General features: G+C 44.7%; 1 protein-coding gene across 6 annotated transcripts in view; it reads left to right on the forward strand.

Annotated features, from left to right (window-relative positions):
* Positions 1–24,856, forward strand: part of LOC110071938 (sodium channel protein type 5 subunit alpha) — a 281,534-nt gene that overhangs the window by 127,357 nt on the left and 129,321 nt on the right. For 5 of the 6 annotated variants that reach the window (XM_073002844.2, XM_078378169.1, XM_078378172.1 and 2 more), the window contains 3 exons: positions 4,775–4,954; positions 8,964–9,344; positions 23,352–23,484. In XM_073002844.2, the coding sequence (XP_072858945.2) occupies positions 4,775–4,954; positions 8,964–9,344; positions 23,352–23,484 (694 nt within the window). The remainder of the gene's footprint in view (positions 1–4,774; positions 4,955–8,963; positions 9,345–23,351; positions 23,485–24,856) is intronic. The other variant, XM_078378173.1, reaches the window with a different exon arrangement.

Genomic DNA, 24,856 nt, shown 5'->3' on the forward strand with positions numbered 1-24,856 from the left:
ACTGTTTTGAGTAAAGACCGAGGCCCTACTCCAGTGTTAGCATCACAAGAAGACAAGAATATATCTGCATAGCACAGCTGAATCTAATGAATACTAGAGAGGAAAGTCATCTGTAAAATGCTGCTGATTCATTGCAGTGTGGAAATCTTGGAACAACAGAATCCCTAGCAGATGGCCTCAGAGTCTCAACTTAAATCCTTGTGATGGACAGCCTTCTGCTTCCCAAAGGAGGCTGTTCCACTCTTAACGACTCTTGCTGTCAGGAATTTTCTCCTGATGTCTCTCTCAGATTTTCTTCCCTACTATTTCCACTCATTCATGCTAGTTTTGGGTCTCTGTTGCAACACAGAACAAACTTGATTTGTCTTTTTTTCAGCAGTAGGAACTTGAATCTCTGCTTCTCTTGTTCTTCCTTCCTTTCTTCTTTCCTTCCTTCCTTTGCATTTGCCACATTTTTTTTACCTTTTTGTAAAAAGTTCACGGAAGTGCTTTTTTGCACACACACACACACACACAAAGGCATTTTGTGCAGAAAAGCTTGTACTTTGCATAAAACAACAAGGCTTTTAATGTGTGGGTTTTAAATTCAAAACTGGAAGGTGATATATATATATTCCTTTCCAAAAGCTGTTCCTTGTGGGGAAAATGGTGGCGGTCTTTTTAACTCCCTGTAGGGGTGAAAAATCTCACAGCAATCAGAGGCGAGGAAAATATGCCAGAATGTGTTACACTTTCCTGCAGGGGAGTCCTCCATATGTCTGAAGAATGTGCAGCCTTAGAATTGAAACAGGAAAGAAGGCACATGAATTTGAGGTGATGGCTGTCCTGTCAATAGGTCTTAGGACACAGGACCATTCCTCGGCATTGCCTCCATGCACAGAGAGGCACAACTAACTCCTGCTATCAGTGCAGAGACCCATATACAGGGTTGTGGTTGTTCAGTCATTAAGTCGTGTCTGACCCTTCATGGCCCCATGGACCAGAGCACGCCAGGCCCTCCTATCCTCCACTGCCTCCCATAGTTGTGTCAATTTCATGTTGGTTGCTTCGGTGACACTGTCCAGCCATCTCGTTCTCTGTCGTCCCCTTCTCCTCTTGCCTTCACACTTTCCCAACATCAGGGTCTTTTCCAGGGAGTCTTCTCTTCTCGTGAGATGGCCAAAGTATTGGAGTGTCAGTTTCAGGATCTGTCCTTCCATTGAGCACTCAGGGCTGATTTCCTTCAGAACGGATAGGTTTGATCTCCTTGCAGTCCAGGAGACTCACAACTCCCTTCAGCACCGCTAGGGTGCAAGCTAGGGAAGATGGGAACTGTATGGTGGCAAGTCTGGAGGAGGGCATGGTTGGAAGATACTCAATCATGGGCAGTCAGCCAGTTTGTGACTGAGATGAAGTATGAAATTTGGTTCTCTTCCCACAGCTCTCTAAACTATGGTTAAGCAACCACCAAACATGTGCTCAAAAGCCATGTGCTAGTGCAGATAAACTTTCAAACATTTGGGCAGAGGCAATGCTCCCTGCCATGAGGTCCCTTTCCGTGTAATCTCTGGTTTTCCCAGGAAAACAGCAATGCAGCCTGTGCTATTTCTGCTGATGCAGATTATTATTCAAAAACACCAGACGCAGTCAATCCAAACTATAAAAACGTTGACTGGTATTATATAACAGATACAGGTTTTAACCAAACACCTAAGTATCTGTTAAATATTGGCGCAGTACGTATGCTGTTCCTAATATTGCTGATTTTTGTAGCTCTGATGGTATTATTATTATTATTATTATTATTATTATTATTATTATTATTATTATTATTATTATTATTATTATTATTATTATTATTATTATTATTGGCAACCAAAATCTTATCCCACAAAGTGACAGAACCTGCTGTGACCATGGATCCAGAGCAATAAACAGAAACCCTGGCCTTAAAGAACATCAATAGCCTACACATATATAACAGAGAGATAAGATGGCCTTTTTGCCTCTACATGCCTGAGCTGCATGCTCTCTGCGTCAGCTATCTGGAAGGATCACTGCAGGAAAAGTCTGATAACACCAAGAGGTGCTAGAAATAGTTCTGAAGTCAAATTTAGTGGGGAGGGGAGGAATGCTATCTTGATACTATGACTGAATATGGAAACAACAGCAAAACTCTACCATTCATAAAGAAGCGGTTAGTTGAGAAGGCAATAACAACTTAGTGCATTAGGTTAAACTATCTTCCCCCCTGCAGGTTAGGTTAAACTACCTTCCATATCTGTGCAGTATGGAAAGTGAAGCCATACATTTCTGGAATTTACTAAGTTGATTGTTTCTAGGGATGTTGGTTGGTTGGTTGGTTGGTTGGTTGGTTGGTTGGTTGGTTGGTTGGTTGGTTGGTTGGTTGGTTGGTTGGTTGGTTGGTTGGTTGGTTGGTTGGTTGGTTGGTTGGTTGGTTGGTTGGTTGGTTGGACGAGTGGACGGACGGACAGATGGACGTATATGTCACCCCATTAGTGCTATGCACTACTCTGGATATTTCTACTTATTTATTACATTGAAGCTCATCTTTCCTCCAAGATGCTCAGGGTGATGTTCACAGTCACTCCTACTGTCTCCACCTCCAGTTTTGTCAGGATGGCAAAAGCTTGTTGTTGCCCATCTGCAGTCTAAATGTACCGGTGGATTGGCCATTAGAACATTCAGGTCAGCCAAGGTGGCTTAAAAATAAGCTCTACGAATAATTAAAAATGCACATTCAAATTTTAGAACTATGAAATACAAATATTTTTCAGAATACCCAAATATTTTTTAAAGTACCAAACAAGCTTTAAAAGCCCAATAAATCTCCTTTTCTCTATTGCCAGTTGGCTCCCCAAAAGCATATCTAAAGAGGTGGACTTTCAGGGGCCAGCAGGTGGAGAAGAAGGAAGGGTCAAGTCAAACATCCTAAGGAAGGAACTTTAATAGTTTGGGACTTCCCTCTCATACATATAGAAGGGGATGGTGTCGTCTCACAGAGGCAGCTCATTTAATTCATATCAACTCACAAGAGTCACGGTTCCTGAAGGACCAGCCATCCTAAAGCAGATGACGGCATCTTCACTTGTATGAATCAGAGCTATTGCATTGTATCTCTATCCTGGGGGAGAGGTTTGATGTGTAGTGGATGGGTGGTTTTATTTCCACAAGGGCAACCCTGGCGACATTTAAACAGCCGACTCCTTCCACCATCCCTATTCTGCTTGTTGAATAATGGGATACTAATGGCTGTTTGAAGTTGGAAGATCAATAGAGCAAATCTGAAAAGAATGCTAATTAACTCGAACTAATGGCAAGGGTAGCAAACATTGAATAAAAAGCCATTAATTTCTCTGGTAAGCATGGGAATATTTTTTATGAAGAGTATAATAATAATAATATTAACAATAAAAGAACCAAGTCCTTGTTTTTAACAGACATTCAACACATCTGCTGCCAGTAAACCCAAGTGACTATAAGTAGTCGGAAGTTGAGAGTGACTTCATGTATAAGATTGCCACAGTGATTCCCTGTGCTGTGCATATCCCCTGTGTTATGACTGGCCTGACACGTCATCATGTGGAGAAATAATTGCATGCAGAGTTGTTGAACCCATAAGTGTACATGGTGTGCGCACACTTTTTCTATATGGTCGTGATTTCTTGGCAAGGCATTCGTCATGCGTGACATTCCACCAGCCTTGTAAGCAGTCAGCTACAGCTGAGTCTAGGGCAAGGATGGAGAATGTATGGCCCTCCCTAGTGGGAGCTGCAATCCAATGAGATCTGGAGGGCCACGTGTTCCCCATCCTTGGGCAAAAATTAGCAACTCTTGATTTTTGTGGGCTACTTCTTATGTGGTGAGCTGCTAGACTTGGAGTTTGGAACATTTGCAGCCAGTGAAATATTCACCGGTTCTAGAGCAGTCCCAGATTGTCTACTAGACAGTAGACATGAAAGATTTCCAGCTTGGGCTTTATTTTCCTATTGTTAATGCATTTTTTTTCCACCTTTTGCCCATCTGGCTCCCCAGCTATCTATGGTTTGGCCCCAATAGGAGTATACACTATATGTTTTAGTGGCACCACAGTAATACTATCACAGGCCCAGTGAAACCAAGCTTTCTTGATCTGCAGGTGGCAACATGGCAGATAAGAGGATCTGGGTGATTTTCTTTTTCCCCCCAGGAGAAAAACTGAGGCAAAAGAGAACACAATGGTATGGCTTTGTCAGGAGAGGTGCCATTTTTGTGGCACTTTTCAAAGCCTCAAAACAAGGTTGTGTCATCATGCACAACACCTCTGGGGGATTTGTGGCAGGATGGCACTTGCCATTTACCTTAGAGAAGAACAACTCGAAACGAGAGGCATATCCTGAAAAACGGGTGGCTTCAACAGAAGGAAAAAAATAATAATGAGAAGGGGTCACCCAGAGCATGTTTCCTTTCCTATCCCTACAATTCTAGTTGAAAGTTCTCTTACTAAACCTTTCTGCTCTCACCTAAATTTAAACTCTGCCTGTATAAAGTGGTACACTTATCAATATAAATAAAAATGTACACTCCTTCCCTGAGAATATTCAGCTATCATCTCAAAACTCATGTGCCTTTTTTTGAAATTGCTCCAGGTTGCTTGAGAAGGAAGTCTAGGTTTGCTTTGAGCTTTGGCTCAATTGAGAATATACAAAGGTAACTCCCGGGCATGGTTAAAAAGTCTGCATATATGGCCATCAAAGACAGTAGTGTATGTTCTACTTCATTCCCATCTTTTCAGGCATTAGCTCGAGGAATCGATTCGGCGTCGCTTAGCTCTTTTGAAATGTCACCTTTGGCATTGAAACATTCCAAAGAACGAAGGAGCAGAAGAAGGAAAAAGAAATCCTCAGGCGCGGAAGATGATGGGGAAGATCCAAAAGCTCCAGTATCTGAATCGGAGGATGGCCAACAAAGGATGGTTAGTCTTTGCCTAAAGTGAACATTCCTATGCAAGTTCCATTGGAAACAATAATCGTTCTACTTGTAGGCAGGATTTTCTTCCTGGACTGCAGGACCCAGATTTAATTAAGAGATATAGGGGCGGGGAGCTCTTGATAAGGTTTTGGGAATGGTCTAGAGCAGTGGTCCCCAACCTTGGGCCTCCAGATGTTCCTGGACTTCAACTCCCAGAAATCCTGGCCAGTAGAGGTGGTGGTGAAGGATTCTTGGAGGTGTAGTCCAAGAACATCTGGAGGCCCAAGGTTGGGGACCACTGGTCTAAAGCCTTTGGTCTTTAGGTTACTTAATGGAGAGTCAGTTTAATGTAATGGATAGAGTGTTGGACTGAGGGTCAGGAAGTCTGGTTTCTGCTCAGTTATGGAAACTCACTGGCAGATGGCATGGGGAAAAAACTACCTCTTAAATATATCTTGTACCATGAAACCCTATGAAGTTCTCAATTTTTAAGAATCAGCTTGATTCCAAGTGCATCTCTTATCTTTTTAGACATGGAATCTTGATTCCTCAGATTGTTTGGAATTCAGTTCTTGGAAGTCCTAACCAGAATGTCCAGGTTATTGGAAACATATAGAGGGCCAAAGTTCTTCACTCCGATTTAAGATTCCTGTGTTATGTGTGGAAAGCCTTCAGTTTAGTTCTTGGCCTCAGGAGAGGATCAGGAATAGAGAATACTGTATCATATCAGGAACAGAGAAGTTTGTTCCCTGTCTGAGGCTTGGAGATCTGTTGCCTGCTAGAGTGGACAATAGGAGTCTTAGAACTGCCAGTTTTCTGACTCGGCATAGGGCGCTGTTTTCATCTCATCAGGGTCACCACTCTCTGTGGCTCCCACTTCTTTCCCCAGTAGCATTAGCTCAGAGCTTCTCAAGTGTTGACAAATTAACAGGTCACATAAAATTATCCTGGTATTTAGTTGTTCGTCCCAGAGTTGACAAGCTGAAAATATGCAAAGGATAGAAACCAAGATGATCAATAAGTGGTGTAAATCAGACATACAACTATCTGGAACAACTCTTCTGTCACAGGAATACATGAATGGATTTTGTATTATATTGTTTTGTTTCTGTGGGATCTCTTCTCCTTCTTCTTCCTCCTCCTTCTTCTTCCTCCTCCTTCTCCTCCTCTTTTTGGTGAGAGGCTTTCTTATTGTTTAATTGAGTGTGTTGCCTTGCTAATTACAAGATTGTTCATGCCAAAACGGCTGAGCGAGCCGCTGTGCTCTGAATGGGTTTTGGCAGGCTAAATAAAAAAATGTCAGGCTGGACGCGGAGGGAAGCAACATTCTTCCCAGCGTGTTCCTTCAGCAGATGAGTTGTCTTTTCATTTTGCGTCCGCGCATTTGTCATCTGCACAAAGCATGTGCCAAAGAGGACGGCCAGGCTGGATGATGCGCCGAGCACCTTCGGAAATGAGCGAAGCAAGTCATCTTGGTGCAGATAATTTTCTGACCTTCACTCTCCCCTAATGGTACTGACAAGAGGAGCCTGCTTCAATTACATGATCACAGAAACCAGGTTGTTTGCTTGTGAACAACTTGAAACATTTGCTGCTTCTTCTTTGCCATCATTCTTTTCTGTGTCCCTGTCCTGTTTCTGTTATTGTGTTGAATTGTGGTGCTGGCCCCTGATCTTGCTTAATTTCCTCCATGTAGCACCTTGTGGGGCAGCGTACACTTGTACACGCGGAAGAAGAAGACAGTACCGGTTCTTATGTTGCTGGCTGTCATGTCCCTGCTGGGTGTGTGTGTGTCTTTCAACAAGGATGAGTTTAAGTCTCCAGAAGCTGAGGAAGGGGAAAGGACGGCATCATAAACAGTCGGGCCAGGCAAAGAAAGGTCCAGCAAATGATGCCAAGATTGAACAAGAGAAAAACATATACCAAGTGAGGAGGATCCAAAGGTTAATAACAATTCAGGATCTAACCAGTCCAGATGCTAGTCACAGCAAATAGGTAGGAACGTTCCAAGAGGTGAAATGAAGGTCAATGCAAGGTCAGGCAGAGTAGGATGGCCAATGTGAGGAACAGAGAGTTTGTAAAGGTGGCAGCACAGGTGCTGCGGCTTCCCTCCCCTGCCTCCTCAGCCGATCAGCCCCTCACCAGGCCCAGCTTGCTTGCTTTCCCTGCCTCCTCGGCTAATCTCCCAGTCGCCAGCAAGAGCACAGACTTCTGATTGGGAGATCAGCCGAGAGGGCGGGACAGAAAAGCCTGAGCTGTTGCCGGGACCGGGAGATCAGTGGAGGAAGTGCAGGAAGCTCGCAGGCTGGGCCTGGCGAGGGACCGGTTGAGCCAAAGGAGGCAGGAGAGCCTTTATGAACTGGGAAGACCTGGTTCATGCTCATCTCTAGTCATTCCTATTATTCTTGGGTACCACAGCCTTCCCTATGCTTGTCCTGCCATGCCTGATCAATTCCTTATCTTTTTTGCATTGCTTCCCCACAGCATTTCCTCTTTTACCATACAGGCAAATTACTGCCGTTGGCAGTAATTTCCTCCCCGTTCTCAGTTTTGGGGGCTCAAACTCATCGGCGCTGGAGAATTCCTCTGTGGGGTCCATGAAACCAGTATAGACCATTATGTCTTGCAGTGATTGCCAGTTGCTTTCTCTAGCCATTATCCTGATTGAGGAAGTTGCCATGGCTATACCTATGTGCTGCCTTAGGGTTGTTTCTCAACATGAAAAAGATTGGGATAGTTTTTATGGGGTGAGGGAGAAACCACGAGATCCAGTCCATGGAGCTAAGAGATACCAAATGGTTCCTCTTAGAATAGATGCGCATGAACCTCTGGTTTGGCGGTTCGGTGTGGTTCATTTCCCAACTGAACAGTGACTGAGTGCCCACGGGAAGGGGCTGGCCACCGACCCACAAATCAGCTCTTTGGCCAGGAAACGAACCAAGCTGAACCAGCCATTTGTGCCCACCTCTAGGTAGGTCCGTGACTTAGGGCAGAAACAGATATTATACATAGCTTGTGATTAGAGAAGAAAGCATGTCGGAGAGACGTGACTCAGGAAGACTTGTCTTGGGCAGATCAGACTTTAAAGGAATCTCATGCTTCAGTCCTGAAGATCAGTCACAAGACAAAACAAGCACATTTACAAATTAGTGGATAAGAAAAGCTCCAGCTGTGTACTTAGATGGCTTTCAGGAGTAAAGAATGTCCTCTTTTAATACGTCTGTAGGTCTGTCCCACAGTATGCGTTAACTGGTTATTTGGATAAAGGGGTTCAGATTTTAGTTTCCTGGGCTCACAGTGGGAATCTGTATGGGCAAGAAGAGATAATGGGTGACCCATGAGGATTTATGAGCAGTACATATGGACAGAAGAGGTGGGAACGTGGAGAAGGAAATGCTACATGCACAGAAACAACATGAACTCTTCAAATATCTGGATCTTGCTTGGGAGGAGTACATACTGCTGGAACTATGTTCAGGATGTTTAGAGCATGGATGGGGAACAAGTGGCCCAACAGTTGGACCGCAACTCCTATCAGCCTTAGCCAGAATAGCCAGTGATATGGAGGCGATAGTAAGGCAGCATTTGGAAAGTCACCTGGTCCCTCTCTCTGGCTTCGATTGATATACATTGAGAAGCAGTAGAAAAGCAGTTTTACCCGAGAACATGTGTTAAAATGCATTCACTGTCAGGATCGGCAACTGGGTGCCACACAGCTAGAACCAGCCCCATGAGGACTACCGTGTGCACTCTCTATTGTTTGTGCAAGGGGCAGGAGAAGCATTCAGCCCAATCGCTAGCTGTTGTCGTGGGGCATCCTAGCAGTCTGGAACAAGGCATTTGCCTCGCCTTCACTATCCTCCATAAAACTGAATGATAACAAAAGGTGTGCTGCTATTCATTGATGAGAGTAGAATTGGACATCTTCCCAACGTTGAATGCATCGGTTGTAAAAATTGGCAGTTTTCTAACCCTTTTGCTCCTCTAACCCTTTCCCACCCTTTTGCTTCAAGACTGTCCTGGGCTTTACCTCGGGGTCCATGGAAAACTCCACGAAGCGCAAGGCCAGCCACGGCAGTGTCTTCAGCTTCCGGCTGCGGAGCAGGGACCTCGGTTCGGAGGCAGATTTCGCCGATGACGACATCAGTACCGTCGGGGAGAGTGAGAGCCAACACGGGTCCTTGCTGGTTCCGAGGAACGGGAGGCGGCTGAGCGCGCTGAGTCAAACGAGCCACAGCTCTCCAAAGTACACACTCAATGGCAAGAGGAACAGCTCGGTGGATTGCAACGGCGTGGTTTCCCTGATCGGAGGCGGAGGAAGTCCAGATCCTACGACACCCACGGAGGTGCTGTTGCCCCCTGTTTTCACGGAGAAACCAATGGCGGATGACACGGTAGGTCTGCTTTCTATGTTTGAATTGTTTTCGGATCCAGCGACAGATGTTTCCTTTCCTGTTGTTGTTCCACTGGTGAACTATAGCATCCATCGTCCCTTATCATGACTATGTGTATTTGGCATGCTAGGAGTTGGAATCTGAGCGATATTTGAAGGGCTGCAACTTTGCCAACACTGACCTAAGCAGGTCTTCAAATCACAGAGCTGAAGATTAATGGAAGGGGGCTCTAAGACCTTCGAGTCCAACCTCCTGCTCAAGGCAGGAATCCAAATCAAAGCAGCTCTGACAGATGGTGGTCCAGTTTTGTTTTGAATGCCTTCAGAATGGGAGCAGTCACCACCTCTTGAGGTAATGGGTTCCATAGTTAGAACAATGGAACCAATTACCTCAGTTAGGTAACCTCTGTCGTCCCTTTCTCTTCTTGCCTTCATGCTTTCCCACATCAGGGTCTTTTCCAGGGAGTCTTCTCTTCTCATAAGATGGCCAATGTACTGGATCCTCAGCTTCAGGATCTGTCCTTCCAGTGAGAATTCAGGGCTGATTTCCTGCAAAATGGATAGGTTTGTTCTCCTTGCAGTCCAGGGGACTCTCAAGAGTCTCCTCCAGCACCACAATTCAAAAGCATCAATTCTTCGGCGGTCACCCTTATTTATGGTCCAGCTCTCACTTCCATACATCGCTACGGGAAAAAAAATAGTTTTGACTATGCGGACCTTTGTTGGCAAGGTGATGTCTCTGCTTTTTTAGATGCTGTCTAGGTTTGTCATCGCTTTCCTCTCAAGAAGCAGGCGTCTTTTAATTTCGTGGCTGCTGTCACCATCTGCAGTGATCATGGAGCCCAAGAAAGTAAAATCTGTCACACTGCCTCAATATCTTCCCCTTCTATTTGCCAGGAGGTGATGGGACCAGTGGCCATGATCTTAGTTTTTTTTTTAATGTTGTTTTGATGCAAGTTTTCGAGTTCAGCACAATATCACACTTCCTGCATTCATTATGATTTCTCAGGGACCGGGGGTGGCAGAAAGGAAATTGTTGCTCCATTATGAAAGAAAAGCGCAGATGCTATGCAGGAATACAGGACAAAGGGTAATGGGAAATTGCAACGTACATAATGGAGCTAGAATCCCAACATTGCATATGTATATGTTTCAGCAAATCTGTCATATTTAGTCCAATAGAGAAAATTAAATTGATATGGAAACCAATCAACGCCCCCCCCCCCCCAAAAACCTGGCATGTTTATAATTTTACCTTACATATTCTCAGAGAGGAGAAGCTTTTGCCCTGTTATTATGGAATAAAAGTGAATTGCAAGCCACTTCTGCTCTGATAGGACTAAAAAAGAAATCCCACTGTGTGGATATTTAAAAAGAATTTGAAGTGCATTAAAATTCTGTCTACTGCAGCAAATGGTAGACCAGTCTGTCAGGTCTGGGGCTACAGGTGATGCAGTGACGGTCTGACCCGGGTGATGCTATGATCGGCTGGACCAAAGGTAGGACTATGGCTTGGATGCATTCCTCTCTTTTTTGGACCAGGACTCTGGGAATGCCTGAGACACCCCACCTCTAACCATGTTCTCATCCTTTAAAAAAGATCATGTTTCCAAGCTCTGGGCAGGAACCATAGGCATGGATGAAGTTGCAGGCACACCTCAAGTGAAAAGAGTGATGTGAGGAGATGGTGTGGCTCCTTGAGGTGGAGAGTGTGGTCAGGTGGAGGAACCCTCTGGGAAGGAGATGTTTGACAGGGTCAGGTTTCAGTCCACTGGTTTATGACCTCGTTGTTTGACCATGCGCTCAGTGAGGACTGTTGCTTTCTCCAGTGTGACAACTGAGGGGGGCCCTTGATTCACAGGACCTATAGGGTCGGTCAGATGGAGAGGAGACCCAAACCTCTCACTGCAGAGGGATTGGAGAGCTGAAGACTGACTACTAGAGGTCCTGATATGAATTCAGGCTAAAGGAGGTGAAGAATGGACGTCCAGTTAAGAACATCAGAACATCAGAACAGCCCTGCTGGATCAGGCCAAGGGTCTAGTCCAGCTTCCTATATTTCACAGTGGCTCCACCAGATGCCTTTGGAACCACACGAGACAACCAGAGACCTGTCTCCTGATACCTCTCTCCTGCATCTGGCATTTGGAGGTCCCTTCCTTCTAAGCCTGGAGATCATACATCCCCATCATGGCTTGTCACCTGCAATGGACTTCTCCTCCAGAAATCTGTCCCATCCCCTTTTCAAGGCACCAAGGCCAGATGCCTATCACCACCACATCCTGTGGCAAGGAGTTCCACAGACTAACACCATGCTGGGTAATTCTAGTGACTAAACTTTACCTAGTTTAAAGCCTTTCTTCCTCTGTGAAGTGTATTGCTCATGAGCCCTCTTTGATTAATTGGTCTCTTCATTGCTGTGATATCCGAACCCTCGCAGCTCAACGACGAGGACAATACAGCTTTGTGTGGCTCCTTTACTGCTGTTGTTCCTCAAAGCTGAGAACAGTGCACTCGTCTCCCACTTCAGCTGGAAGGAGAGAAAACATACCATGTTCGCAAAAAGACACATTGGTCTAAATTCCATAGAACCTGGCAGGGGTCATCCTGTTGTTCTTGACAGCTATCCTATCCATTTTCGGCCCTAAGGCCTCTCCTCGGTGCTACTTTCTCCCTTAAAAAAAAAAAGAAAGTCTTTTTTGAAAATTAAGTGGCGTGGGCGGCCAACGGAAAGCACCCTTGGCACCTATGTGGTCGTCTAGGAAATCTCACGGAGGCGCTATAGCAACAGATGCTCACTTTGACGATGGGGGGGGAGGATGCTTTTGCGAACCAAGAGTGGAATTATGCTGAATGAAGCCATGGAAAATGAGCTAAAAGCTCGTTGTAGGTAAGTGTGAGGCCACATCGATGCAAATCCCTCCATCTTTTGAAGGTGGGGAAAAATAAAATTAAATATTCTGGCAAGTATATTTCTACATCAATTGGATGAATGCTTCAGAGCTTTGTTTTATTTGGTTTTTAAAACATCCGTCTTCGCTGATGCCCGCTGCACATACAACAGGTTTATGCTGGCCAAACAGCCATGACTTCTTACTGAGAATCTCGGTAATTGTAACCTGGTGTGGGCATGGATAAGTCTCCATTGGGAATGATCCCCTCTGTACCCCCCCCCCCGATAAAACTGATATTCTCAGTGAGGCATAGGGATGAGAGCATGCCTGTTGTGCTCATTTAGAGGGCATATCCGCATTACGGGCTCAGAACGCTTTTGTGTCTCCTTTTATATCTGGATAAATTCTTTAGTCATGACGGATCTAGGCTTAGTGCTGTTTCTGTTGAAGTCCCCCAAAGCCAGCTTCATGGGCCTTTCTTGAGTGGAACGGCTTTACTGCCATGGCATAATTGCTAAGTAGCTCTGAGGCCCAGTCAATGGTTAAAATCAGCTGGAAAGTGTCCCACTGCAGACGGTTGCCAGGTCTGAGGGGGCCTATTGAAATGTAAGGGAACTCCTCTGCCTCTTCCTGTCTCTGAGCCCCTGGGTATCTCAGGAGGAGTGGCAATGGGGGAAGAGAAAGTTGTGTGTGTGTGTGGAATGGCTTTAAAGCCTGGCTGCCTGTTTTTCTCCCAATTGATGCAAGGAATCGAGAGGTTGGTTGTTGTGGGTTTTTCGGGCTCTTTGGCTGTGCTCTGGAGGTTGTTCTTCCTAACGTTTCACCAGTCTGTGTGGCCAGCATCTTCAGAAGACAGGAGTCAGAACTCTGTCTGTGCTCTGGCTTCTGTCCTCTGAAGATGCCGGCCACAGAGACTGGTAAAACGTTAGGAAGAACAGCCTTCAGAACAAGGCCAAAGAGGCCGAAAAACCCACAACAACCATCAGATCCTGGCCATGAAAGCCTTCGAGAACACAACGGAGAGGTTGCTGACAACCTAGAGCAGATACAAGTAGATATACTGGAAAGCTGGAGGATTCCACCTGGGGGTTTACCTCACTAGGACCAGCCTAGTTCTTTTACTGCAATCAGGCAAATGAATGCATGCCACTGGCCTCACTCCTCAGCCAAGTAGCCCATCCTGAGTCTCTTCAGCATCAAGAGTCGCGAAGAGATGCTCCCTTGGGTACGTTCTCTGCAAGAGCCATTTCTTATCTTCAAGCATGACTGCCTTGCAGAGAACGAGAAGCCAGGCCAGGCAAAAATTGCACGGGATTCCCACCCTATCCCCCATTCCACAAGGGTGTGCGCCTTCTCATAGGTCTGTGATTGGACTGAAATCCTGTCCTTAATTCCTGAATGCGAAAGGATCGTTCATGTTGAGAGCGGAGCTAGATATGGTAGAGAATACATTGAAGCCAATGAGGGTCAGTGGGTTGGCTTGCCAGGGGGTAGGGAGGGCAGGAACAACCATATGTTCCTTCCTTTACCCAACCATGTGTAGCAGTGGGAGCAGGAACACTGACGTAAGGGTGGTATTTGTACCTCTGCCTCTTTCCATGAGTTATTTCTCAGAAAGAGGGGTGAGGAAATAAAGGATAAAATGACATGTTGCCGCTCAGTTCCCTTGCACCGGTTCTTGCGGATTCTTCAGTTGCAACCACCTGTTCTTTGTGCCTACAGTAAGCCAAGAGGTGTAGGGTTTTTAAAACGTCCTTATTCCCTTTATCTTGGTCACAAATGCCTCTTTTATTCTGTTACTTATGATCTTGCCTCTGCCCACCCTACTTCTGCGTGAGAAGTCCTAGGGTTCTCTAGTGCTCACTCATCCTTTGGTCTCCTTAGAAAGAGGACGTGAGAGACCTGCAGTCTTTCTATTATATAAGATTTATTTACATATATAAACAGGTTGAGCGTAAGATGAGTGTTGACAGCATCCGCTCTCCAAAAGACTCTTGATCAGATGTCTGGGGGGACCCAGAGTCTCACCGGATTGCACGCAGAGCCAGAGTCAGTTCTTCTGCCCCTTTTAAGACTAGAATGGACCATCTTTGGCCCTCCAGATGCTGTTGGACTTCAGCTCCCATGATCCCATGCCATTGGCTGAGCTGGATGGGTCTCCTAGGAGTTGTAGTTTAACCACCTTTGGAGACGCACGAATTGCCCAATGATGTTTTAGACCCAGTTCAGTTACTGGATCACATTTAGCCCCACAAAGAGATTTCATTGCCCCGTACGCTTTGTTTCGGAGGGTGGAGGAAGAGAGATGAGTCATCCAATCTGTCATCACCTATGGGTCATCCCAGCTCCCAGTGAAGTACTTTACCACAATATTACCAGCTTCCAACGACTCTTTCTAAGGATTTTTTAAGAGATAATGCCTAAAGATATCCACACAGATCGCTCCACTTTTTAAAAAAAATCTTAAGATCTCATTAGACAAGATGCAGATTTTGGTCTAGTAGCAGGACCAAGTTGTATGCATATTGTAACATGAGGTTCTCTCCATATGCCTTTGATGAAATTAGCATGGTTTTGCTTTGTAATTGGTGAGCTGGGAAATCACTTGGTTATTTTGTATGGATGATGTCTCAAATATGCAGCACTGAAAGAGCTGCATGCCTGGAAGGATAACTTTGTAAGTGTTGGAAATATACCTTCGTCTCAACAGGTTCAGAGCCCCTCTAGTATTACAGAGTTGGGAGTATTTTTGCTGTCAGATGAACTGGGGTGTAATGTCTTTGCAGAGTATGACATTATTGACTGAAAACCTCTAGTTCAGTAGCATAAAAAGTTCAGGGACCTTCAGAGTAGAAGTAGCTTCCAGTCTCCCCACAGTAGACCACTCCTTACTGCTTATTTCTCCTCAGCTGGTGCTCACAGTCTTAACAGTTCACTCAGAGATACTGGTAAGAGAAAGAATAAAAAAGTTACATTTACTAACAGTTCTGGATAGATCAAAAACATCATAGTGTAGAAAAACGATGAATGCTTACGTGGACAGAACTTAACTGATTAACTAGCTTCATACTGCCTTCATGACTCTAACTGAATACAGTACAGGCTGCTGACTACATAGCTATCTGAATTCTCACTGAAAAAGTGAGGGGAAAAACTCTTGAGTAAAGAGGCGTGTCTGTCTTCAAAATCTGAGGCAGAGGGCGAACGATTGGTTACTGCTGGATTGATTGACAGTTTCCCCAGCCCGGAAATGTTCCTCCCAGACAAAACCTCTTAAAGCAGTGGTCCTCAACCATGGGCCTCCAGGTGTTCTTGGACTACAACTCCCAGAAGCCTTCACCACCACCTCTGCTGGCCAGGATTTCTGGGAGTTGAAGTCCAAGAATATCTGGAGGCCGAAGATTGGGGACCACTGTCTTAAAGGCAGCATACGAAGGTTGCAATAATTTCAACATAATGAATTATTTAGGCCAGTCCCATAATTCTTTGTACAGAGATTGGGAGACATAACTTTTTTGACTGAAACTCCCACAAAGCGAATGTTCTGGCTGGGGTTTCTGGCAGCTGTAAAACACACACATATAAAAATCGAATGAATGAATGAATGAATGAATGAATGAATGAATGAATGAATGAATGAATAAATAAATAAATAAATAAATAAATAAACGAGCTATGAATGGGTATGAATGGGATGTTTAAAACTGTGCCCATTCATGATCGAATGTGTTAATTTCTGAACACGTGGACATTAAATTTGGTGGGCCCCAATTGGCTCAATTTTTCATTTACCCCTGAATAAATGTATTTATTTAACGTATTTTCAGCCCGTGTTTAGGGCTGTGGTCTACTAAAGTATGTATTGAAGAAGAACAGTATGGATTTCAGACCAACAGAACAAGAAATAGTTTATAACATGTAGAATCAAGCAAAGAGACTCTTGAAGTGAAAAGTTTTCAAGGCTTCTGTAAAAGCCAGAGTTAAAGAAGGAAAGTGTCAAACAGTTGGGAAAGAATTCGAAAGATCTGGGACCACCCACTGGAAAGAGTCTTGTCTCAAATGCACAGCAACCTTGCTGACCTTCCTGGTTCAAATTCAAGTACGATTTCCAAAGCAGATTGAATAGGATTATATGTCTAAAGGTGTTCCTAATCTGGTCCCAATTCAGATTATTAAAAACCTTAAGATCGGATCTTTGAAGAGACTCAAGAAACCTCCAGGGAGTTGGAAGGGCTAGCATGAGGTTGGTGGCTTTCTGAGATTTTCTCATCCTCAGCCAGAAAACTGGCAGCTGGTTTTGTATCAGCTGAACCTTCCAGAAAATCTTCAGAAGTAGCTCACTGATTAAAAAAAAAAAAGTGCAGCTGTTTATTTTGGAGATAACCAGGGCCCATATGCCTCTAAGGTCTAATGCCCTCCTGAGTTTTCAATAATTAGAGTCACAGGGCTAACGACATCTAGAATACCTTCCTTGAAAGCACATTCTAGATTTGTTCCCCTGAAAGACATGGCTTTCCTCATCATGTAGAATTTGTTAAAATGGACGGACCCTATCTCACTTCAATACAGATAAACAAAGATAATCCAGGAACTACTTTGAACAATCTCCAAGCGCATTGCATTGTTTCATCTTTTTGTCCCTGTTTTCTGATGGAGTTAGTTAGCATGGTACATCTTCATCGTTCTTCTCTGCATGTACATATGTTTGGGTGGCATCGTGCCTACGCCAAGCTGTTCAGCCTGTTTATTGTGGAAATCCTCTCCACGCCGCTGTGGGATTATAAGGGTCAGCCATCTTGAGCTTCATCAGGAGTACAGTTTGCTCTTCCAGGAACCTCCTCCTCCTCCTATGTGGGCAAGCAAAACCTGCCTGTCACAGTTTTGTTCTTGCCCTCAGCACACCTGTTAGTATCTATGAGTCCCCGAAAAACGTTAACAGCGGTCGGGACTGGGGAACAAAAGGTCTCAGTCTTGCCACAGCTGTCGGATGAAAATGTTTAGCACGACGATAGGAGGCCCATTGCTGCCACCATATGTAGGAAAATGGCCGTGTAATCCTGGGGCATTTTCTCTCTTTCCCTAATAGCCGTGAGAGTGGGAGCTGTCATGTTTCTTGCAACAAAGCCAACGAAGAAGTCTTCTTCAGATGGACATTTTGGGATGGGCATGTTTACTGCCGTATCTTTTATAGCCTAGGACCTGTTTCATCGGGGGCATGTTTAGTAGTTTAGGTCTCTGGCTGCAGAGGTTGGGAGTTTGATTCCCACCGTGGACACGGGCTGGATTCAATGAGACAGAGGGTCCCTTCCAGCTCTGAACCTCTAAGATGAAAACCTAAGTATCTGTTCAATTTCGGCACAATATTATGCTGTTCATAATATTGCTGGTTTTTGTAGCTCTGATGGTGGCGTGATTTCCGAAAGCCGCAACTGCTTATAAACACTGTGTGACATTTCTTGATAATGTTCCTGAAGCCCCAATGACTATGGGGACTGCTGAAGTGTGTTTTATCCACAAGCGAGATGTTTCATCATCATCATCATTATTATTATTATTATTATTATTATTATTATTATTATTATTATTATTATTATTATTATTATTATTATTATTATTATTATTATTATTATTATTATTATTATTATTATTATTATTATTGTTGTTGTTGTTGTTGTTGTTGTTGTTGTTGTTGTTATTGTTATTGTTGTTATTATTGTTGTTGTTGTTGTTGTTGTTGTTGTTGTTGTTGTTCTTGTTCTTCTTCTTCTTCTTCTTCTTCTTCTTCTTCTTCTTGTTCTTCTTCTTGTTCTTCTTGTTCTTCTTGTTCTTCTTCTTCTTCTTGTTGTTGTTGTTGTTGTTGTTGTTGTTGTTGTTGTTGTTGTTATTATTATTATTATTATTATTATTATTATTATTATTATTATTATTATTATTATTATTATTATTATTATTATTATTATTATTATTATTATTATTATTAAATGAATTGCCTAATGAAAGCTCATTAGTGGTAGTGGCAGCCAAAAGCAGGAGCCTTAAAACATGTATGGCTTTGTTGCCTTGTTCGCTGGAACATTTTCTTATTGGTATATTTATTAAATGTTTCTAGACAGGTTCTATCTTCTATCTTTTTTTAAAAAAAGGAAACCAAAAGTTCTTTGTCTACAGAATATAAGTGAATGTACTATTTTTCAAGGGGACGTGGTGGCGCTGCGGGTTAAACCGCAGAAGCCTGTGGGCTGCAAGGTTGGAAGACCAGCCGTCGTCAGATCGAATCCACGTGATGGAGTGAGCTCCCGTCGCTTGTCCCAGCTCCTGCCAACCTAGCAGTTCGAGAGCATGTAAAAATGCGAGTCGATAAATAAGGGCCACCTCAATGGGAAGGTCACGGCGTTCCGTGTCTAGTCACGCTGGCCACGTGACCACGGAAACTGTCTTTGAACAAACGCTGGCTTTACGGCTTGGAGACGGGGGATGAGCATCGCCCCCTAGAGTCAGACACAACTGGACTAAAGTTCAAGGGGAACCTTTACCTTTACGTACTATTTTTCATTAATTCTACGGAAAAACGAACTCATAAATCCTGGCCCTGTTGCCTACATGAGCATTCAGCTGTCTGATTTTTTTTTAATCTAGAGAGTTGACAAGATGTAGGATTAAGACTGCTGCTGAATTTTACCTAAGGAAAGCAATGCAGGGGGAACCCGATGAGGGAAGCTTCCTTAAGCTAAGCTTTCGACAGGAGTCTTGTACTTCTTAGAGGTTCACCCTCCTGTCCCCAAGCTGAAAAATCAGCAGCCAGCATCCCATTATGAAATGCCATGCACATAAGGAAAGTTGCATCAGCCACTTTGCAGTTTTCAGGCTGTCTGTTCTATGCCCAGGCACACAACTGAGTCTGTGACCTGGATATGTCTAAACGTGTAACAGACAACCGGAACAATCGCACAAACCACGTACGCAACTTTGGGTTTACGCTGCGCAGACCCAACAGGAGTGCGTGTTGTTGTGGAGAGTCCCTAGTGAGAACATATTGGGATGTCATCTTGCAGACTTGAGGCTAATCACTCATTATATAAACAGAATATCATTAAATGTACATGCTTGCTTTGGTTGGCTGATGCCCGTCGCTTACGTTGTGGTCTGCTCAAACTATTTTTTTGATGCTTTAGAAAGTTCTCAGTTTACGTGGTAAATTAAGGCTTGTTTTAAAGTGATGAGCAAGCTCTGCTTGGCTTAGCTCAAGAGTGATTTTTCTGAGCTTTCTCCGGGAATTCTCAGTAGACCCTTTCTTAGTGTTTTCAGAGAGTACTGAAGAAAGGAAGTCAAGTAGCATTTGACCACCGTTTTCCCTACCACTCCTCTTCCATATAACGGGGAAAATGAATGATGAGAGGAGTAGGCTAAAGAAATATGAGACGTTGAGGGCCTCCTCTGTTTCCAAGTTCACTAAATTGAGCTGTTTTGTGTATTCCAGTAGCAAATCATGCTTCCTGGAGCATGTTTGGAAGTATCCAGGCCTTTAGCCGGCAGCCTATAAGGTGTCCCTTCCACACAGCCATCAGCACTCCCCCACCTCTGCAAAAACTGCAAATTCAAGATGGTTTGTGCAGGGACAGAGGAGTGCTGACAGCAGTGTGGAGCTGATTACAACCTGGGCCCGGACTTCGAAGGCTCAGGATGGTCTGTGGGATTCTCAAATCCCCAAGTTCTGAAACGTTCCACCATCTCTTAAGCTGCACAATTGCCAACATGGCTTTCAAAGTGCGGCTTATCTTCCCGTTGCAGTCCTTTAGTCGTTTTTTTTTTTTAAGCAGTGGCTCTTGAAAGACAGAGACGTTTGATAGAGCTGTAGATCTTCATTTATATGTGAATGGTAGAACAATAGATTGGTCTCCATGCGACTGGGCCAACCCAACTGGGAAACATTTCCAACCAACTGAAACCAAGAGAGAAACAGAGGTTGTCCACCAGCGCTTACTCCCAGGTCTGTTGATCGTCCACTCTGTCTCTTTGATGTGCTTCTTACCCAAAGTTTCAGGGCCAGCCCTACCATTAAGTAGAGGACAGTGACTGGCTCAGGTGCCAGATGCTGGTGGTGCCAATTATTCCCCTTGAGACCTCAAAACTGTCCTGCACCCCTGAATTAACCTTCTTCCCCCTGATGTGGTAGAAGACTCTGTCCTACGGCCACTTTCCAGGTCAATCAGCTTCTCTTGCATGGATGGAAAGACAGGTCACCTTGTCGTTGGCCCCAGGGAGCAGAATGACTTGGGTGAATCCTTCTGGTGGATGTTATATTTGAACACATTTTAGTGACGTGAGGGGTGATGGAACAATCCCTTGAGATCAGTGGTTCTGATTTAATTTCTAGGCCATGTTTTCCTCCCTTGCTTGGAATCATATCTCATACTGTTCCTCCCAAAGCCCCTGTGTGGCTTCTGGGTCATTTCCAGACACAATTCAAACAGCAGATGGTTTCCTTTAAAGCTCTCTGTAACCTAGGACCCCAGTTGTATTGGTGCCCGTTCTTCTGCCAACTGAGGCAGGAAGCTCCTTGCCTCTGTGACCCCCTGCTGTCCATGTCCTCTCCCATGGATGCTGCAGAGGATCCTTTAGAGGAGGACGGAGGGGGAAGGAAAATGAGATCTGGGATGGCCACCAGGTCAGCAGGTTGTTTGGAAAAGCTTCTGAAGGTTGGAGCATGGACAGAGTTCCCTGTGGAAGGCATGGCTTCTCAGAAGTAAAGTGCTGAGGGAGGAAAGGTCTCAGAACTCCTTGAGAAAAAAGACCCAGCCTTATGGTAAGCAACTTTGGTTGTGCTCCAGAGTTTGGCCAGGGATTCAACACAGGTTCCAACCAAACCACCATTGACGTTGCCCCCACTACCACCAACGTCTTTCAATTCCTTCCTCCCTAAGTGTTCCTGAAGGGGTGTGTGGACAGCAGTGGAAGATGGGTGGTAATGGCTCTGCAGATGCCATGAGGGCCCGGCTTCCAGGGCACCCCAGTACCTGGAAGAATGCCAACCCACCTGCTTATATTGAGATCATCCTCAGATGCCCTCTAGAAGGGTAAAGTAGATGGCGAGGACCTTCTCAGTGGGGTGATGGTTGTGACCTCTTGGTAGCATTTCATGCACAGGGTGCCCTGCATGGTGCTGGCATTGTTCTCCTTAAAGCATCAAGCCGAGGCACACTACATCTGCACCAGCTTATAAGATTCAAGCCCTAGAAACTGTCAAAGAAGAAATTTGTACAAGAGAGATACATATTTCTCAAAAAAAATTGCATAGGCTTATTTATGCCCTACACGTACAAATAAAAACACGATTATTGTAAATTAAGTCAAATATACTATCTCGTTTTAGCTGGGAAGGTTTGCTGATGCTCCTCTTTCAGAGTTAACTCTTGATGGGCAGCTTCAAGTCATTTCCTTGTTTTCTCTTCTTAAGGCGCTTTATCTTCAAAACAGACTTGGATGGAACAGCCTTCAAAGAACGAACGGGTGCCTTTAAATATAGAGCTGTCTTTTCACAGTCCTTGAAACAGAGGACTCTCATCTGTAAAGTAGAACAGATGTCCACCCAGCCATTGGCATAATCTTAGAACTGCAGAGCTGGAAGGGACCCTATGAATTATCAAACTGAGGCCCAGTGGGAATTGAACCCCCAACTTCTACCTAAACCACTGAGCTCTCCAGGACAGTGGTGCCTCGCTTAACGATTACCTCATTAAACGACGAAACCGCTTTACGACGAAGTTTTTGCGATCGCTATTGCGATTGCAAAATGATGTTCCTATGGGGAAAATTCGCTTAGCGATGATCGGTTCCTTGCTTTGGGAACCGAGTTTTCGCTAGACAATGATTTTAAAACAGCTGATCGGCGGCTCTAAAATGGCCACCCGCTGTGCAAAATGGCTCCCTGCTGTGCTTTAGGACATGGGAAAATGGCCTCCCTTTGGAGGATCTTTGCTGGACACTGAGATATTTAGCCCATTGGAATGCATTGAACCGGTTTTCAGTGCATTTCCATGGGTTTTTAAATTTCGCTTAACCAGGATTTCGCTTAACAGCGGTTTGAATGGAATAAATTATCCTCATCAAGCGAGGCACCACTGTATAGGGGAAGGGGGCGCACATAGTCATCCTTACCCTGTGCAAAGGGGATCCCTCCCACTTCCTGTTGTGATGCTTGACCCGTAGCATTTCTGTCCATTTATGTTTTGTATTGGAATAATATGCATCTTGAAAATAATATGCATCTTGAAAATCTGTTATTCTCCTCAGTTAGCAAGGAGGCATTTAAGAGAAAATTGAACAATCATCTATCAGATCTATACTGGTTTCAGTTATTGCTTTGAGCAGGGGGTTGGACTTGATGGCCTTGCAGGCTCCTTTCAACTCAATTATTCTATGATTTTTATAAGTAGGAGGAGAGGGGGAAACTTGCTTTCTAAGTAAGCCCAACTAAGTGCAAAAAAAATTTGCTGGATGCTCAGCTGACTGGATCTGCCCTGCTCCTGAAACAAACTGAATCATACTTTAGAAGTAGAATACAAATATCTGTAGTTATTATATCCAGTTTTTTTCCTGGTTTGTTATCTGGAAAGCACACACTGTGGGAATGAGGAATTTTGTTCCACTGTCATAATTTAATCAATTCTCCTCTATTTTGTTTAGACTCAAATAAGATACAAATCTGGAGGGGCCCCCTGAGGTTAAAAATACGGGGGAAATGAGAAGAATTCCTTGAGGACTGATGTTTTTAATTAACAGACTTGGAGAATGGGGGTGGGAGAGAGAATAATTAATTTGATTCGTTTAATAGAACAGAAAACTGTGGTTTGACTTTCATAAAATCTGTTCATTACACAGCTGTGACACAATCTGCATTTTGTATCGCAAGAGCTGCGTTCTGTATCCTTCCGCTATCTTATATACATATACATATAAGTGTCTACTCAAAATAAAACCCACTAAGCATGGATTCCACCTCTTATCATCCCCTTCTAGACGCAACACATCTAGAGCATGCCAAATTTTTGACAGCTGACTTAGGGTATGTATATGTGTGTGTGTGTGTTATTCACCAGATGTGTTTGTTCCAATAGACTTCTCCATCAGAAGAAGTGAACAAGAAACAGCTTTTGTCCCCGCATCGCCTTTCAGTAGATCAATCCGAGGAGCATTTTCAAAGGCAGAGAGCTGTGAGTGCAGTCAGTATCATCACCAGTGCCATGGAAGGTAAGACGCTATTTCTCATTTAGTCCAAGTGCATGCTCTAAGTACACTCTGGAAAAAAAAAACCACCAGTGTCCTATATCAGAGGTCATCAACCCCCAGTCTGCGGCCCGGTGCCAGTCCGTGGCCTTAGCCGGACTGGGTCGCGGTGGCAGGCCTCCCCCCCATGCACTCTCCTCCCCACAGCTGTTTTGCACACACGTGCGCATGTCAGTGCCAGTGTGAGCGCTCCCCCACCCCCTTCATGCATACACCCAAGCGCCCACGCGAAGGGGCGGGTGCACAGGTGGATGGGTGTGTAGGCACTCCTGCACACGCGAGGAGCGCTCACGCCGACGCTGGCAGGCAGGTGCACTCTCCCCCACTGCTTTGTGCCTGCGCCTGAAAGAGTGCACACATGCGCCCGAGTGCACGGGAAATACCCCACCTTCCTCAGAGGCTCAGCCGGTCTGCAGTCCTCACAAAACTGGGGACCGCTGTCCTATATGATGGAATGGGTGGGCTGTATGGTTTGCTAGGAGTTTCTCAGCTGCTACCCGCCAGCCCAGTAGAAAGGTCTCTCTATTTCTAAGGCAACAAAAGAAAAAAAAATATCCTGGCAGAGAGATGTCCACTCCTTCTTGTATCCACTAGGTCACTGTAGTCTGAAGAGGAGATATTCTGATCTAGGTGGTTTGGGGTTTCAATGGATTGTACCTGAACAGTGCCTTGTAAACAATCCTGACCTTGCTGTGCTCAAAGACTAACAAGGAAGAGAGAGAAAGAGAGAGAGAGAAGCCAGCCTTGTTTAGTTTTGTATCAGCCATGAAGAAGCGGGCGATGGCAATGGCCCAAAGTTTCTGCATGGGTCACCTTTAACAAAGACTGTCATGACCACCGTTGGTTTCAGAAATGAAAGCTAGTATGAAAGAGACATATAGCTGACGCAGATAACTTGCCATGTTATGCTGTGGTGCCAAGTTTGGCCAAGCAAGCAAGATGCAAGGTCATTTAGATAAAGCTGAATTCCACTTTTGCTCGAAGCAACCGGTCGCGGGCGTTCCTGTCTGCCCTGTCATCCACTGCGGCTTGCAGGCAGAGATCTTGCTCATCCCTGCTCTCTGCTCCTTTCATGGTTGGGCCCAGGATGTGAGGCCTTCTGCATACAAAGCAGAAAAAAAAGCTCTGACATTCTTCTCTTGGGAGATGAGAGAGACGCCTGCCCAACCCGCCTTGAATTCCTGCTTCGAATGTGGGTGCTTATTGCCTCCGTTTGGCTAGTGTTGCTGGGTAAATTAAACAGAACCCAAGTTTGGTCCAAATAACAAGACTGTGGCTCATTCTTGTGTCTGCCCAGGGACATCACAAACTAGAAAATGCTACTTGACAGCTCCCA

This window comes from Pogona vitticeps, chromosome 6 (assembly GCF_051106095.1).
Source record: "Pogona vitticeps strain Pit_001003342236 chromosome 6, PviZW2.1, whole genome shotgun sequence".
NCBI classification, from domain to species: Eukaryota; Metazoa; Chordata; class Lepidosauria; order Squamata; family Agamidae; genus Pogona; species Pogona vitticeps.